Below are 17,751 nucleotides of genomic sequence, written 5' to 3'. Positions count from 1 at the left end.
TGACAACTCTAGCAAAAGTCCACTATGAAGCCAGAGTTGATATTTGTAAAACGCTTTGGAGCCAGGGATAGTGCATGCTTGTAATCCCAGGGTTCAGAAACAGGAAGACTGCTGCAAATTCAAGGGCAGCCTGATCAACATAGTCCTTACAGCAACTATTTTGAAAGCTTTTGAAAGACAGCACCTGTTGCTCAGGTGACTAATAAACACTCAAAACAGCTAGGTGTGGTGCTCATGCTTTTAATGCCAGCACTTAGGAGGCAGAGGTCCAGTCTCTGAGTTGAAGGCCAGCCTGGTCCACACAGTGAGTTCCAGGACAACCAAGAGCTACAAAGACAGATCCTGGCTCAAAAACAACAAACCCACTCAGAACAGCATCAACTACATACCATACTTGACCTTCAGTAATTAAACTGAACAAAGACCTATGACTGGTACATAATAAGTACATATGAAGAAAAAAACCACACTGTTGAACATGGGAGTCTGGAGCTTTTTATGTATACTTAACACAGAGAAGAAGGTATGGTCTCAATAAGAAAATACACTCTGTGTTCATGTAAACCCCCAGTATCAGCCACTAAGAACACTTTGGCATGAGGAAAAGAGGGAAGGGGAGCATAAATAAGACTAGGAGAGGAAGTCACTGCTGTACGGGCACACACAGGCAGGGGCACACTGCCAGGGGCATAGGGCCTCTTCTTTCTGAGAGAGTAATACAGCGGTACAAGAGAACAGTAGCCACAGACTAAGCCTGAAATGTCTGGGAGGCAGGGGGCGATAAACACAGGAAAGAGAGGGGGTAGACAGGAAAGAGTGGCAAAGGGGGCTTCCTTCTCCATGGTACGTTCTAGGGCTCCTTAGTTGATATCCATGATGTCAGAGTTGGGTATAGAACTGGAGACAGGAGAGGCAGGAGTGTCAGATGAAGCATTCTGGGACTGGCGTCGACCCACATCTTGGCGCTGATAGAACAAGACATAGGCTGCCTTGGACTGCAGAGAGGACATTGGTCAGTTTGGAAGTCAGAGGGGGATAACAGAAAAGAGGGCATGAAGAAGTACAGAAGCTATACCTCAATCTGATTCTCATTCACAGGTGAGACACTATTGTCATCAAAGTAGTGCCACTGGCCACTGTCCTTGTTGCAGGCAAATGTTGTATCTGAAATAAACAGAAACCATTCTTACCACCTTCTTGGCTCTCTAGAGTATCCAAATCTACTTTTATGCTCCCCCTGACTTGATAATTTTGTGCCTGGTACATACAGTGTCCATCACGCATGCCACCATAATGGTTGGAAACTGCGATGAGATCATATTTGTACAGGTCTGGTGAAGACTCATTCTTTGGTTTGATGACAAACTCAGAGAAATCCAGATCCCTGTGGGTGAGAAGCCAGTAAATACTGGTGGGCTCCACCTGTACCTTCCCAGCTCCCACAGCCTTTCTCTGCAAAGCTCCTGACCGGATAGGAAACTGCACCAGGGTGTCCAGCTTCTCCCGGGAAAATTTGGAAAATGAAAAACGCTTCAGGTGGATAATGAGAACTTCAGGTAGCATCCAGAGGTCCAGCTTCTTGGTGGCCAGTTGGTGCTGCTTGCAGGAGGAGCAGTACCTACAGACAGAATCCAGCCTCATCTGCCTCATTCTTCATACACACCATCTAGCCTACAAAGATTCACTCTCATTTATTCCCTCTCCCTCTCAGACAGCTTCACTTAAAAGACTGTAGGCATGTAGCACTTGTTTTCATTTTGCAAAGGATGCTCTGACTTTCTATATGCCTGGTACTCTCATCTGTTTATGTTTGTGAGTACTTCTGTTAAGGGCTCTAGTTAGTACCACTCATGAAATCTCTCCTGAATGCCAGGCTCTCACCAGGGGTTCTCCTTCTCAAGGGTTTCCACAGTGGTGAAGAGTTTGATGCATTCCTTCAGCTGCACTGGATTTTTCTTCAGCATGTATCCCACACAGTCATGCTTCACATAACCCTGGGGAGGGGAGTTAGTGTCCAGAGGATCAGACAAGAGGAAGGTAGAGAAAAATAGGGCAGTGTGCAATCATAGACCAGGTGAGTCAGAACCTGAGACCATGGTGCTCCCAGCGATGTGCAGGTGCCAAGGCCAGGCCAGTCCTGGGCCTGGATCTCTTGGCTCTATTCCTAGCTGGAGTCAGGGGAGGGTGTATAAAGGGTTGCAGTATGAGCTACAAGGGTCTCCCATCCCTTGGGTCCCATTTCCATTTACCTCAGCCTCCACTTCGTCATAATAGCGCCTCTTCATATCTGGTTCCCAATCCATGGCAATGTATGGCTGGGCTAGGGGTGCAGAGGAGATGGTTATGCTCCTGTTGCTAGGACATCCTTCTCCTTTTCTCTGTAACCCTAGCCAGATGACATACTTTGGATGTCTTCAGGGGAGGTGGTCCGGTCACTGGTTCCATTGGAGTTCACTGTCTGAAGAGTAAACAGTTGCTTTCGTCGTCGCCTTGGGGGCCACTGAGATGTGTGGAGGCTGTTGTCTAAGAGGAATGGGCATCTCTCGGTGACCCCAGAGCTGGTCCCAGCCTGCTCCTGCTCTGCTTCTTGGGTACCATCATTAACAGTAGGCCCAGACATTTCCTCCTTTTCTTCTTCACTGCTGCTGTCATCTTCGACATCATCATCCTCATCTTCATCACCTAGGATGGAGAGAATGTCAAGGATCAAAATGTGGGTACTCCAGGGAACTGGGCTTCAACACAGAGGAACCCTGTGTGTGTCATATATCCAAACACAACCCCACTGCTCCTCAGCCCTTCATCCCTGCTAAGTGAGATACACTCATCCTTATTGGGTCTCGCTTCCTTCTCACCTTCTTGGGGACTCACCTTTCTCATCCCCATCATCCTCATCTGAGGTGGGCTTGGTCACATATCGTCTGTAACAGAGCAGAGAAGACTCCCAAGGGAGGGGCACAAGGATAGAGGGGCATCCCAAAGTTTTATTTAGGAATGGTGGAGAAGTTAATGGTAAACACACATGCAAGATGCAAGAGTCAGTCTCTCTCTCTCTCTCTCTCTCTCTCTCTCTCTCAAAATGTTATGTGAATGCTTCATCTCTGAGCTACACTCCCAATTCTTCAGACAGTTTTGGTAAGTTACTCAAGCTGGCCATATGTGGCTTTTTCTGCCACAGCTGCCCAAGTAGTTGGGTTTCTAGGTATGCACCACCACACCTGGCAGTTCTTAATCATGAACCTGGAAAGTGGTGAAGCAATGATGCATGAAAAGGTTAAGAACACCAGCAGTGGCCTGCACTCTAAAGCCTTTGGTAAACAGATATACAATCAGTTACAAATTAATGTCAGAGAAGCCTTTTGAATTAGAATGAAGGAGACATTAATCCAGATAATGTAGCTTTGCTTGCCTTCCATGGTAAGAACTCTGGATTTTAGGTATAAGGATAAAACTACATACAAGTCTCTCTGTAGAGACAATTACATACAAAATGAAGTTGCCTCTACTTTTTCTTGCACACCTCTGTATTCCCAGGACCAAAGAGAAGCACTAGAGAAGCCAGAGGTCTAAAAAGAAAAAGCCCTGCAAAGTCTACTGCCATGTTCAATTTGAACTATCCTTTGGATGTACCAAACAGCAACTCAGAACCCGAGTCTAAGTACTGACCTTGGCCCCTCCCTCAAATGCACTCCCCCTGACCCTAGGACAATGGTACTTACGAAAGCCGGTACATCAAGATGTTATATAGGCCCTCCCAGGAGAACCGGTCCCGGGGCACTGACACCAGGAGAGGGTGCCCAAAAAGTATCAGACCGTAGTAGGAGTTGTTGTAGTCTCTGGATGGGGTGCGCTCCCGCAGGTAAACAGGAACCACAATATCATCTCTTGAACCCTCAACAGGCTCAATCCGACCAGTCACCTCATATCTGTGTGTGTGTAAGGGGGAGTGGTTAGTTTTTTCTTGATTGAGGCATTCCAAGAAAGATTACCCCTCAGTTGTTCCATCTATTCATCTCAGTCCAAAAATACGTTATTTTTCATTTTTATTATTAGTGTATTTGTATGGGTATACACATGCTATGACACAGATGTGGATGTCAGAATACATCTTTCAGGAGGAGTCAGTTCCCTCCTTCCATCATGGATTCAGGTTGTCAAGGTTTGTGAAAGTGTTTTTACCCATTGAGCTATCTTACCTGCCTCCCCCTAAGATTTTATCATTATTTTATGTGTATGGATGTTTTGCCTGTATGTATATCTATGTATCACATGTATGCCTGGTGACTGCAAAGACCAAAAGAGGGCATCTGGATACCCTGGGGCTGGAGTTACAGTTGGTTGTGAGCCTCCATGTGGGTGCTGGGAATTGAACCTGATCCTCTGGAAGGGAAGCTGGCTAGTGCTTGTCCCAAATATTTTAAAGGGTCTGAAAAATCCATGAAGGATTTGGTATTTTATAAACTACAAGATAACTTCCATAGCATTTTGTTAATATGCTGTTTGAGAAAGAGCCTTGGTAACATGGGAATGCTAGGGGGAGGTAAGAAAAACAAGGATTGAAACATTTTTTTCCCTGTGGAAAACACTGTTTACAAAGAAAATTTGTTTTCACAAACATCGTATTTAGTTGCCCCAAATTTAAAAAATGTTGTGGGAAGCACTTGCCCACCATGTAGGAAGCTTGGGTTATAAATAAATAATGAATACATTTTAAATGGAGCATTTTGCTGGACATCGCGGCATACACCTTTAATCCCAACACATGGGATGGAGAGGCAAGGTGGATCTCTATGTTTGAGGATAGCCAGGGCTACACAGAGAGACCATCTCTCTCTCTCTCTGTATACATACACACATATATACATATATAGTTATAAATATTATATATACTTATACATGTATATTCATGTTTATTTTCTATACTCATAAATATATATATTATATATATATTATATATACTTATAAGTATATGTATTGAACTGTAAGTGTAGCTCAAGTGTTAAGAGTACTTATCTAGCCCAGCAGTGGTGGCGCACGCCTTTAATCCCAGCACTTGGGAGGCAGAGGCAGGCGGATTTCTGAGTTTGAGGCCAGCCTGGTCTACAGAGTGAGTTCTAGGATATCCAGGGCTACACAGAGAAACCCTGTCTTTTTTTTCTTTTTCTTTTTTTTTTTTTTTTGGTTTTTGGTTTTTGATTTTTCGAGACAGGGTTCCTCTGTATAGCCCTGGCTGTCCTGGAACTCACTTTGTAGACCAGCTGGCCTCGAACTCGGAAATCCGCCTGCCTCTGCCTCCCAAGTGCTGGGATTAAAGGCGTGTGCCACCACCGCCCGGCTGAAACCCTGTCTTGAAAAACAAAAAACAAAAACAAACAAAAACAAAAAAAAAGAGTACTTATCTAACATGCTCATGTGTTCTGGGTTCTATTCCCAATAGGACAAAACAAAAGGTGGGAGGAGCATCCTCTATCCATTCCCATCCATTTCCTCACTCACACAAAGATATCATCACGATCCAAGATGCTACTCAGAGGATCCTCCAGCTGGTAGAGCTTATAGAATCGGTGACTGAAGACATCAGCTACTATCATCTGTGAATAGTACAGGGACATAGGGAAAGTCAGTGTGCAAGGTTCTTCCTTTAAACCCTACCTACCCAGCCTCCATCTGCAAAAGTTTCACCTTGTCTGGAGCAACACTTGTATGTGTTGACAGAGCCACACACAGATCTGAGATGTTGCCCTTCTTGGGGACTACAACCCGGTGCTGAGGGAGAAAGAACATTTACAGAAGATCAAAGAAGCTTATAGTAGGTTAATGTAGAAAAGCATGAGAAAGTAATCAAAGTCTGATTGCATGCCCCTCATTGTGTTCCTGTAACCTCACCTGTTCTGGCTTGCGGCGGGGATCCATGGGGACAAAGAAGACTTCCAAGACCCTCCTGGAACAGACAGGCAGTGGGACGCTGAGGTAGCAGAAGGGGTCGAAGGTCACAGAAACATTGCCACAATCAGGACACACCAGTGTGGACTTGAAGAGGCCATGGAAAGTGTCCACGATCACAGAATCATTTCGTCGTTTGTGATTCTGCCAGGCTTCCTGAGCCACTTCCTGTTGACAAGTGTTATGGTGAGTTTGGGGCAAAGGGAAAGGTTTGGGAATAGATTCATAGGGATTTCAGATAAAGGCCACTGTTGAAGCCTAGTGTCAGGGTTACAGCTAGGTCTGTCTGGAACCCATGTTCCCTGTCAGAGCTGGCATTTTGAATGAAGGGTGGGGTCCTAACTGGGGTTAACTCTAAGATAGCTATGGGGACAGATATAGTGCAATGACTGAGGTTGAGATAAAGGTCAAGGTAGGGGAACTGAGAAGATGCTAAGGTGATAGACTGGGGAAAGCAGAGACATCCTAAGGCAGTGGCCATGTAGCTTTAATGGGTAGCCTACCAGATCAGGCCGCCCAGCACCATTGCATAGTTCAACATATTCTTTCTTTTTGACTCGATTGAGATCCTCATGTAGCCCATCCAGGAGGAATGATAGTAGTTCCTGTGAGTCATGCTGCTGGTAGCCCAGAAACTGGGATGCGAAATGGCCAACCTTGTTCTAAGGAGACAGTAGATTGGAGAGTGAGCATCAGATAAGAGAAGCAAGAGAAAAGATGGTGGAAGGGAGCCCATGGGGTTGAGACACACCTTGAACACATTCGGCACAATGGAGCGGTGGTAGCCAGACCAAGTCTGCTTTACCAGATCTGCATAGGCCTCAGCAAGCTCGCCCTTCATGCCTAGAGGGTTCCGGAAGTTGAGCTCCTCCAGGTAGCGGTTGTTGAGAAAGTACTCTGTCAGCTGGGGCACATTGCTCAGGCACTGTGGTAGTAGGGTCCAGTGAAAGAGGTAGAGGAGAGGTGAGGTGGTGCAGGTAAGAACAGAAAAGGAAGATGGGAAGAAAAGGAAATGAGAGAGAGAAGGGGAAAAGGTTGGCATTGTGAATGCAGTATCAGGGGAAATATCAGTATCTCTGGAGGAGGAAGATGGTAGCGCCAAAAGAAAGAAGGGAGAATGGGGAGCAAATGTGGGCACACCAGATCAGAATCATGGAGCCTTGGCTTTCCACCTGATCCCCTGTACTATAGTCTTCTTTCCCCAACCCCCACCCCCTAGCTCTGTCCCCAATTCCTAACCACTATAGTTTGCCAGACATAGACCTAATAGCCCAACCTGTAGGGCCGAGTTCATGAAGCATGTGTTGCCCAGATTGGTAAGGCCACAGATGCCCGGCTGCCCCTGGAAGTCCTCATCCTCGTCCGGTATGTTGTTCCTGGAGTTGGATGAGAAACCCTATGAGATAAGGCCCACTACAAGTGGGTGATCTGTACTTATAGGTTCTGTCTGCCTACTCGGGGGTGATCCCACTCTGCACTACACCCCAAAGGCTCACATGCCACACAGCTGAGCGCTGGGCCAAGTGCCATCTTTGTTTCGAGTCTCCATGATGACCAACTGGGTATAAGGTAGAGAAAGGAAAAAAGGAATGTATTAATGGAAGGGCTCAAGGGTACCCGGCCCTTCCCTGGTCTGGCTACTGCCAGGAATCCATCCACCTGGCTACCAGCACAAAGGTATCCTCTTTACCTGCCCAGTCTCAAGGCAGGCATCAAGCAGTGTCATCTGTGTGTTGCACAGTCGATCCAAAGAGCCCTCTGAGTTCTTGGTCCAGAGGCGCGTGTCTTCCTGAGGCTCTACCAGAAACTGCTCCCGAGCTGTTTGCAAGACTAGGTCTGTGGAGGGTGATGGAACATGACCATATCTTCTGGGACCCCAGAATACTCACCCATGTGATAGTGTTAACTCATTCTCATAAAATTTGCTTACATGGCTAATACATTGTATCCTCAGATCATTTTTCACACTTAGAAACTCAGAATTTGAGACCTTCCCGATAAACAAACACTCTTTTCAACCCTCACCCAAGCAACTGGAATATAGCTCAGTTTTTGTAGACTCCAGTAGACATCCAGTGTCTATGCTCAACTTGGCCACCACCACCTTCCTCCACAATTTGACTGTTGCCTTCTCAGGAGGCTGTAAGCTGCTCCCCAGACATCCTCGGGTCACTGAGATATGACCCATGATTAGGAACAGGAATTTATCCCAGAGGCCCTGAAACTCACCCACAGAATCAGTATAGCTAAACTGAATGGTGAGAGCTGTTTCCATATCACTGTGCTGAACGAGCAGTAGCTCTATTGGGTACACTTCCACCTTCCGAATGCCAGGAAGTTCTATGACCTGTGAAGGCAGAGGAGCACCAACACTCAAAGACCTACCCAACTGACAAAGGAATATAGGTATACACAATTCTGGACCTACCCTGAGCCTACATGGCCTTTCTCCCCCACAACTTCCCAGAGAAATCTAACACACACCCTTAGCATCTACCCCACCCATATACCTTGCGCTCAATAGGTGGCTGGCCATCCATTAAGCCATACCAGCTGACCATGTAGTTCCAAGCAGGTGCTGGGAGCAGCACATAATCATCTCCTTCTAGCAGTCTCTCCCTGAGATGCCAGCTTATCTGATCTGTAGGGATAGGGGTACGGATGAGGCAAAACATGAATTAAAGGAACTGTTAATTCTGGTCACCCTACTAATGACTAAGCATAAAGAATGGGAATATGGCCCCTTGAAGGAACAGAAGCGATCAGAACTCCAGGGCAAGGTTAATGGAGAGAGGCAGAAACTTGGTACCTTCAAAGAGCCCCGCATTGTTGATACAGCCAGGAAAGGTGCTAGCATCTTGATCCCCTCCCTTCACGTACACCTCCCACTGTTTATACCAGTGTTTCTCCACAAGGAACCTGGAACCCAGACAGACAACAGGGTGTCACATGATCATTCAGGGGCTAGCAATACAACTTTTCATCATGTTCAGTTACTATTAATCCACTGTTATTTAAGCAGAAAATTTCCAGCACTATGTAAATATAAGTAAAAAGCAAAATTTATTCAGTTAAATGAACATTTGTATATTGGATTACTTGTTTTTTTTCATTCATTCCCAGTTTTAAAAATTATGTCTTGTACCATCTGGTAAGGCCTGGAACATACTAAGTATGTAGCCCAAACTGGCTTCAAGCAGAGAGCTTGAAGCTTCCTTCTGCTTCAGCCTCCTGAATGTTGGGATTAAAAGGTGTGTATATATCCTCATGGCTCAGTTATGCTGTGAATTTTGTTCGGGGTCTCTATTGAGACAGGGTTTTACTATAGTCTTGGCTGGCAGTGAACTCGTTGCCCCTGCCTCCATGCTAGGATCATAGACATAATTCACACTTGGCTTTGTATTTCTATATGTGTATATGTGATTTGTCTATACATTGACGTCCCCACTCTCCAGACCCTAACATATCACTTATTCTAGGAAAATATATTCCCACCTAGGGGCTCATGCCATAAAATCTATCATTCAACCTATCAACTCCTACATTGACATTCCTCCTTCCAGCATTACTGACCTCTACAGTTTATGAAGTTCACTTAATAAAGCTAATTTATAGTTAATAGTATTTTCAATACAAAGGGAGGCCCTGCTCAATTAAAAATATCTTATTAGTTTCTGTTTTGTTTTTGTTTTCTGTTTTCTCCAAAACAGGATTTTTCTGTATAGTGTTGGCTGTCCTGGAACTTGATCTGTAGACCAGGCTGGCCTCGAACTCACAGAGATCTGCCTGCCTCTGCCTCCCAAGTACTGGGATCAAAGGCGTGCACCACCACACCCAGCTAAGATTTTATTTAATTATGTGTATACCTATGTGTCTGTGGATAGAAATGTGTACATGAGTCCAGGTACTCACAGAAGCCGAAGGCTTCGGACCTTCCCTGGAGTTGGACTTATTACAGTGAGCTATCTGACTTGAGTGTCTGCAAGACACTTTTAACCACTGAACCAAAAGCGTATTTTGAAAGAAAATTAATATTAAAATCACTCTGTAGAAAAACTTCAGTTAGTTTAGGATGGGGCTATAGCTTAGTGGTAGACCACTTACCTAGCACTTAAGAGGTCTTACATTGAATTCACACACACACACACACACACACACACACACACACACACACACGTGCACTTGGGAGACAGGAAAATTACTTTGGATGTGAGCCCAGCCAGGGCTAGAGACTGAATCTCATACAAGCCGGAGAAAGTAAATGCAGAGATCACTCTGGGACAGCTTCAGAGTAAGGCAGTTATTCAGTTATTGACTCGGGGCAGGATGGGCTTTTCAAAGCAAGGCCACTAATGACAGTTACCTGGTCAGAGTTAACTTTACCTATCATAAGCCCCAACTACAAATGTTCCAGGGTCCTGCATCATTGAAACACTGCTTCACTACCTGTACAAAACACCCCTGCCTCAACAAAAGCTATTTCTTGCATAATAAACCCTCTTCTTGTGGCTTTTTCTGTCTTGAATTCTTTCATTTTTCATATCCCCACCATCCTGCACAATTAAAAAAAATCTTATAGGTGATAAATATAACATTGCTCTATTGGGTTTATTTAAGTAAGTTTAAATACACATAAAGGCATACTAGTGAGTTCTTTATTGCCCATTATCCTGTGGCCAATATACCCAAAGATGATTAGGAATTAATCTTCTATATAAAATTACTATAGTCCCTTGTCACCAAATTGTTGTCAATTCTTAGGATATATATATATATATATATATATATATATATATATATATATATATTTTTTTGAGACAGGGTTTCTCTGTGTAGCCCTGGCTGTCCTGGAACTCACTCTGCTTTTTTATATTTTTAATAATGTGTGTGTGTGTGTGTGTGTGTGCCTGTGTGCAAGCATGTCCATGTAATTGCAAAGGCCCTTGGAGGCCAGAAGGCATGAGATTCCCTGGGGCTGGAGTTACAGGTGTTTGTCAGCCATCTAATGTGGTGTTGGGAACCGAACTGGGTGTTCGGGTCTCTGGAAGCAGTATGTATTCTTAACTGCTAGGCCATTTCTCCAATCCACCTTTTTACTTCCATTTGAGACAGGGTTCCACTATGTATCCCTGGCTGTCCTGGAACTCACCTACCTTTGGCTCCAGAGTGTTGGGATTAAAAGAATACACCATGAATGGCTGCATATTCAATCTTTTTTGTTGTTGAGACAAGGTCTATGTAGCCCAGACTAATTTTGAACTATATAAAGGATGACCATAAGAACCTAATAATCTTTACCACTATGTTCTTATAAAACTAACTCTACTTTTTGTCTTGATTGTAACATTTCTCTTTTGAGACAGGTTAGATTAAGACTCGTGTTGCCCTGGATGGCCTCGAACTCACAATTCTCCTGCTTTACTTCCCAAGTACTAAGACTTCAGATGTGTGTTATCATGCTCATCTTGTTTTCTAAATATTCTTCCACGGCTGGCCTCAAACTTGCTGCAATCCTCCTGTTTCCATCCCTTAAATGCTGAAATCAGACAAATGAGTCACCATGCCCACTGTTGATCTGTCTTTCCAAACTTAAGACAACGACACTGGAAAAATGCCATACTTATCTCTGGGAGATAAAGTAAGGTTGTTTTCTCCCATCAAAGGGCAACAAGAATAATCATATAGCTCTAAAAGTCTTCAGTTGTTTGAAACAGCACTCACTGTGTGGCCTAAAACTCACTATGTAGATGACCAGGAATCCCTTTGCCTCCAGAGTACTGGCATTAAAGCCATGTGTTACCACACTGGTAACACCAGGAAGCTTCTTAAATGGCTTTCACTTGTCCAACTTTCTTTGAAACAAGTTCTCATGTGGCCTACACTGGCCTTGGCTTTCTGATCCTGTGCTACTACCTCCCTAGTGCTGGGATTAAGGAGCTGGGGTTCATGCCCAGTTCTTCCTTTTAAAATATTTTTGAAAATGAGAAATCAGGACTGGAGAGATGGCTCAGCGATTAAGAGCACTGGCTGCTCTTCCAGAGGTCCTGAGTTCAGTTCCCAGCAACCACATGGTGGCTCACAAACACCTATAATAGGATCTGATGCCCTCTTCTGGTGTCTACAGTATACTCATACATAAAATAAATAAATCTTAAAAAAAAAAAAAAAAGAAAAAAGAAAATGAGAAATCAAGAAATGCACTTTAGAGGCTAGGGCAGAACTCTCACAAGTCCAGCCTGGGTTAACAGTGTGAGACCTCAAAGAAAAATAAAAATGTCCTCAGTTAGCTGTGTAGAATACACTACTGTAACTATCTTTCGCCAATACTTCTTAAGGTCCTATGAAACTGGTTTCTCTTCATGTACTGTTAGTGCATCTCTCTGAACCTAGCCACCCTTCTTCCTTTACTTAAGAACTCCAAAGTTGTTTACTGTTAGGAAGTTTCTGTACCCTGTACAGAACTAACCAAAGTCTCTCAAATGTCCTTGATTTAAATGTGTAGACAATTCACTGTCACAAGAACTAAAACTTGCTAAGGAAACTGTCTTTTCAGAGATTGGAATGTGGTCTCAAAACATAAGCTCTTTAGGAGCTGGGTCAAGTGCTTGCTGGGTTTGGATCCTCACAGCTACAAAAAAATCTGAGCAAAAAGTCTGGCACAAGACAGGTGGCAGTGGCACACCTTTAGTCCCAGCACTAAGGAGCCAGAGGCAGGTTGATCTCTGTGAGTTCGAGGCCAGTCTGGTGTGCAAAGTGAGTTCTAGGACAGCCAAAGTTACACAGGGAAACACTGTCTTGAAAAAACATGACATTTGGTATGGTGATAATCTCAACACTTGAGGGGGGCATGGAGACCAAATACTAAAGGTTTGCTGGCCAGTCTAAAACAGAGCTCTGGGTTCAAAAAGCCCTGTATCAAAAAATAAGGTGGAAGGTGGGTAAGATGGTACAGTAGGTAAAGGTGCTTGCCACCAAGCCCGCTGACCTGAATTTGATCCCCCAGGAAATACAAAGGAGGGAACTGACTCCAAGTAGTTTTCTGGCCTCCTCCAGCACAATGAGTCACATGGTGTACTCCACCCCACCCCCAAATAAATGCATCTAAGAAATTTAATCAGTAAAGATGAATGAGTTACTTAACTGGAATTGTTTTAATCTGCTATTAAACAAAGGATGGGAGGTGCAGATAATACTGACAGATGTATGATTTGAAGCTACTCCTTGAATTCAAATGCTTTATAAACACGTATTTCTCAACTATGACAGCAAACTTTGAGATACTTTGCTCTTAGCTAATTTAAATAAGCATCAAAAAGTGGAGCTTGGCAAAATGTTTCATAACAATTCCAACAGGAGAAACAAATTGGCTTTAATACTCAACCAACACTGGTGTGGTAATTTTTTTTAATGAGGTGAAGTTAACATAAGATTAACCCATTTTAAAGTGAACAATTCATTAACATTTAGTACATTCACAATGTTGTGTACCCACCTCTAGTTACTTCCAAAACATTTTCCTTACCCCAAAGAAGATCCTCTCCTGGCAGGCTAATTTAAAAGACCATTGATAAGGATGACAAGATCATGTGTTATCTACCAATAGCAAAATCATGACACATCTGTCAAGGTAGGAAAGAAGAATGAACCAAAGCTTTGATAACTGTTTGGACATCTCCAAATGAGTTATACAAACAGTCTTGTTACTGTTTGTTTTCAGGATGGATTGAGGCTAGTATTTGCTGGAGAACTGTGATATAATGGCAGAAAGATGTCACTATATCCTCTAGTTTGGGAATTGTAATTTATCTCCCCAGTAATGTATACACATTTCACTGGCAGTGTTGTTTAGGAACTTTGTAAAGTGGGAAAACCTGGAAAAGGCCCTAAATGTAAAGAACAGCAATAGTCTAATGTGGATGTCCCTGATGGGGAGAGGAAGGGGCTGGGGGGCTGATAATCAGAGAGATCAGAGAAATGTTAGAATGGAGAAAGGGTACCAGTTTCCCAAAGCCTTGCAGGTCACTCAGGACTTTACCATTTATACTGCATGAGACAGGAAGCTGTTGGATATCCTGAGGAACACATGGACATAAAATATAAAAATTTAAATATGTATTTAAAAATTACTGCTTGGGGGCTGGTGAGATGGCTCAGTGGGTAAGAGCACCCGACTGCTCTTCCAAAGGTCCGGAGTTCAAATCCCAGCAACCACATGGTGGCTCATAACCATCCGTAACAAGATCTGATGCCCTCTTCTGGAATGTCTGAAGACAGCTACAGTGTACTTACATATAATAAATAAATAAATCTTAAAAAAAAAAATTACTGCTTAAGAGAACAGCAGCATCTTAACACTTGAGAACCCTGGCAGACCAACAGATCAAGGTTAATGTATCAAATTACATCATACAGATACTATTTACCATGGAATATAAGGGCTCACAATCTATTTCACAAACACACTCATATTCATATATATGTGTATATAGTATATGATAGATTTTATGGCATTTTATACATACACATACATATGAATATTGGAAGTTTATTATAATGAAATGTGAAAAGAGCCCTTTAATTCAAAATTTAGGATAATAGTTTCCTATGGAGGGGAAAAGCATATGAGCTTTTTAAGGTAATGTCCTGAATCTTCACATGAATGATGAATCCACATATAAAATTTACTAATTTTTCTTTGAAGTAAACTCACTGAAAATGGGTTTAAAAAAAGCCAGGCATGGTGGAGTATGCCTGTAATCTCAGGTAAATTTCTAAGTTTAAAGCCAGCCCGATATAGTTACTTCCCTGACAGCCAGGACCACATAATAGAGACCCTGTCTCTAAAAAGAAAGGGCAAAATAATATAAAGACTTCTCTATATGCCTTTAGATTCCCCAAATCTAACACACTTTATCCATTTGTTCTATTCTTTTTTCCCCTATCATCTTTGGGGTATTTTCATTTATCTTAAACTAGACAAAAAAAGTGTGCATTGATAGTATACAGCATGATGTTTTGATATATACATTGTAAAACACTAAATCAAACTAGTTAACAAACCAATTATGTCACACAGTTTGTTTGGGTAAGAACATGTAAAATCTATTAAGCAATTTTCATGTATAGAATAGAGTGTTAATAGCTATAATAATGATTTTGTACAAGGGAGCTCTTGAATTTGTTCCCTTTTGTCTAATTAATTTTACATCCTATGACCAATATTTCCATAATCATCTCCCTCCCATGTGCATTTTTAACATAAGATAGTTTTTCAATTATCTGGTAAGTTGTTTACATGATGGTTCCTTATCCCTAAAATTTCAGTATGTATTTTCACCAAAGGATATTCTTTCATAACCACATTACAATTATCACAAGAAATTATCAATACCAATATTTTATCTACTGGCCTTTGTCAAATTTCACCGATTTTTTTCCAATAAAATTTACAGTGAAAGAGAAATAAATTATGAGAAAGAACCCTCATTTTTAAAAATAATTTATTTTTCCTGTTCTAGATCCAAATGAGGATCACGTGTTGCATAGACTTGTTAAACTGCATTAATTCCTTCAATCTGGAACAGTTCTTCAGCATATGCCTTTCACGACCTTGCCATTTTTGAAGCATACAAACCATTTCTTTCAGCAGGATGTCCATTTATGTAAAACGTTTTATACTATAATCTTTGCAGGTCTTACGATTTTCACAATTAAAAATGAGAAGCAACTCAGAGAGAAATAGGAATCCGGGGAGCGGTAAATTTTAAGAGGCATTGATTAGCATTTTTAAAAAATTGGTCTAACAAGACAATTTGTTTAAAGCTGTGGATCCTTTTTAAATAGCCATTTCTGATTACAAAATATTATCACGTAGAAAAAAACTCCCCAAATAATCTTTTGTAAACCACCTGAACTTTTTCCTGTTCTAGGAAGGAGACCTTAGCTAGAGGGGTATAAAAAAAAAAAAAAAGGAACAAAAACAAAACAAAAAAATACCGCGTCACAATCTTTGCTCTTTTGCAGGCGCCATTTTCTGCCCCAGGCACTACCCCTCCTCCACAGTTTGCCCCTCCCCAGCCCTTCGCCTTGTTCCCAGGAGCCAGGCACCCTCCCCATACCACACTATTCCGCCCCTCGGCCCACAGCTATTGGCTACGGAGTTGCTCTTCAGCGGACGCCACCAAGCTCGTCGGGTTCACAGGCGCTTCGAGTACTCGTAGGCCGTTCCTTGCAACCGACGCAACGTTTTGTAACACACGCCACGCCCCCGCGTTAAGTATGGAGCCAGCCGCCTTTCCAGGCTCCAGGTTCCAAGACGCAGTCCCCTCTCACCCCCCTCCCCAAACGATGCAGTCCCCTGACTCCCACGGCCAGCCCCTTCACGCCCCACCCCTATCACAAACCCCATTTTGTCCTTAGGCGGCTGGCTGCCCCACTCGGGCCCCGCCTCTTCCCCTAAAGGTTGAGATTCATTCACTTAGCACTTCCACGCCCCCTCTCTCCCGCCGGTCCAAGCCCCTTCCCCGCCTCGCACCGCTTCATCCTCAGAATTTGATTTCTAAGTACCCCGCGATACTAACACCCCCACGGTTCCCTTGGCCAAGGCTTCATTGAAGCCCAGCCTCACCAGCTTTCGCCAGCTCGCAGTGGACGCTCTCGCCCATTCCCGATTTGGCGCCACTGTTCATCCAGGTCTGGCATTGCCTCGGGCTGTGTCTCTCTGTCCTCAACAGAGGCCGGGACGGCAGCTGCAGCTGGGTCCGCTGCGACCGCCGCCATCACCGTCTGTCCTCCTCCAACTGCCGACGCAACTGAAGATAGGAAGACGACCCTCAACTGGCACTTCCGGATTCTGTCCCGGAAACGGAAGCAGAGCCCCCCAACAATCAGGGGGCTACTGCCATCTTGGAAACGTCACACTTTGGCGGAAATTGGGTGGTGGTCTGTGGTCTCTGCAGCCAATACCAGGGGTTAACTCTCTTGTTTAGATTAGTGCCTTGTGGAATTCTCTAACACCAGGTGAAATGGTCCTTTGGTGGAGACCAAAGGTTTCCAAAATAAGCAAATGCAAATGTGTGTTTAGGGCCTCACAAAGTATGCTTAGGGCAAGTCTTTGCCCCTTTGACTGCAGACCCCCTACTATGAAAGCGGCGTTTTTGTTAGCCTAACTTGAATTACCTTTCTCATCCATCAAAACCAAATGTATGGGCTAGAGATATGGCTCAGAGATTAAGGGCACTCGTTGCTCTTGCAGAAGATAGGGGTTCAATTCCCAGCACCCACATGGTGGCTCACAACTATCCATAACACAGGTTCCAGCGGATCAGCGGGAATGTACAAGGTACACATATATACATACACGGAAAACATTTATATACATGAAATAAGTTTTTTTTTCTCAAATAGAGTTTACCATCTCCTGAGAGCCTGAACTAGGGTGTGACTCTCTGTGTGTTTGTCTGTGTGTCGTCTGTCTTTTCTATCTTTGAGACAGGGACTTTGCTAAATTGCCCTAGAATTTCCTCCAACTCTATGAAGCCCAGGCTGGCAACTGATTTGCCTTGATCCTCCTTCCTTAGCCTCCAAAGTGATGGATTACAGGCATGCACTTCAACATTCAGCTTCCTGAACTAGAGTTACCAGACAAATCTGATGTGTTTGTTGGAAGCACAATACTTAGTCTGCCCAGTTTAAGTGATTTGTTGGACTTAAATAGCAGCCTTGGGTAACAAATAACTGTATTGGTTTTGGCCCATGAGTAACAATGTGGGAAACTGAGAGGCAGAAATGTGAAATCATTTGTCCTCA

General features: G+C 43.5%; 1 protein-coding gene across 1 annotated transcript; it reads right to left on the bottom strand.

Moving 5' to 3' along the window:
- Nucleotides 1-226: 226 nt before the first annotated feature.
- Nucleotides 227-16,775, bottom strand: Usp11 (ubiquitin specific peptidase 11). The gene is made up of 21 exons (XM_021187997.1): nt 16,571-16,775; nt 8,753-8,862; nt 8,454-8,584; nt 8,173-8,290; nt 7,634-7,779; nt 7,440-7,501; nt 7,220-7,319; nt 6,695-6,868; nt 6,447-6,605; nt 5,887-6,111; nt 5,683-5,766; nt 5,497-5,591; nt 3,720-3,926; nt 2,872-2,921; nt 2,404-2,682; nt 2,250-2,320; nt 1,882-1,994; nt 1,469-1,618; nt 1,269-1,384; nt 1,076-1,164; nt 227-995 (listed from the first exon to the last, which is right to left on the bottom strand). The coding sequence occupies exons 1-21, from the start codon at nt 16,720-16,722 to the stop codon at nt 861-863; spliced, it is 2,766 nt and encodes a 921-aa protein (XP_021043656.1). The 5' UTR covers nt 16,723-16,775; the 3' UTR covers nt 227-860.
- Nucleotides 16,776-17,751: the final 976 nt, after the last annotated feature.

The sequence above is a fragment of the Mus pahari genome, chromosome X (genome assembly GCF_900095145.1).
Source record: "Mus pahari chromosome X, PAHARI_EIJ_v1.1, whole genome shotgun sequence".
In the NCBI taxonomy this organism is placed as follows: domain Eukaryota; kingdom Metazoa; phylum Chordata; class Mammalia; order Rodentia; family Muridae; genus Mus; species Mus pahari.
This window is presented reverse-complemented; position numbering and strand designations above follow the sequence as displayed.

Coding starts and splice junctions, on each gene's coding strand:
- Usp11 (XM_021187997.1), bottom strand. CDS start 16,722: ATGGCGGCGGTCGCAGCGGACCCAGCTGCAGCTGCCGTCCCGGCCTCT. Junction 8,291..8,453: donor AGCCACCTATTGAGCGCAAG/GTATATGGGTGG, acceptor CTGCCTTCACAG/GTCATAGAACTTCCTGGCAT. Junction 996..1,075: donor TGAATGAGAATCAGATTGAG/GTATAGCTTCTG, acceptor TCCTCTCTGCAG/TCCAAGGCAGCCTATGTCTT.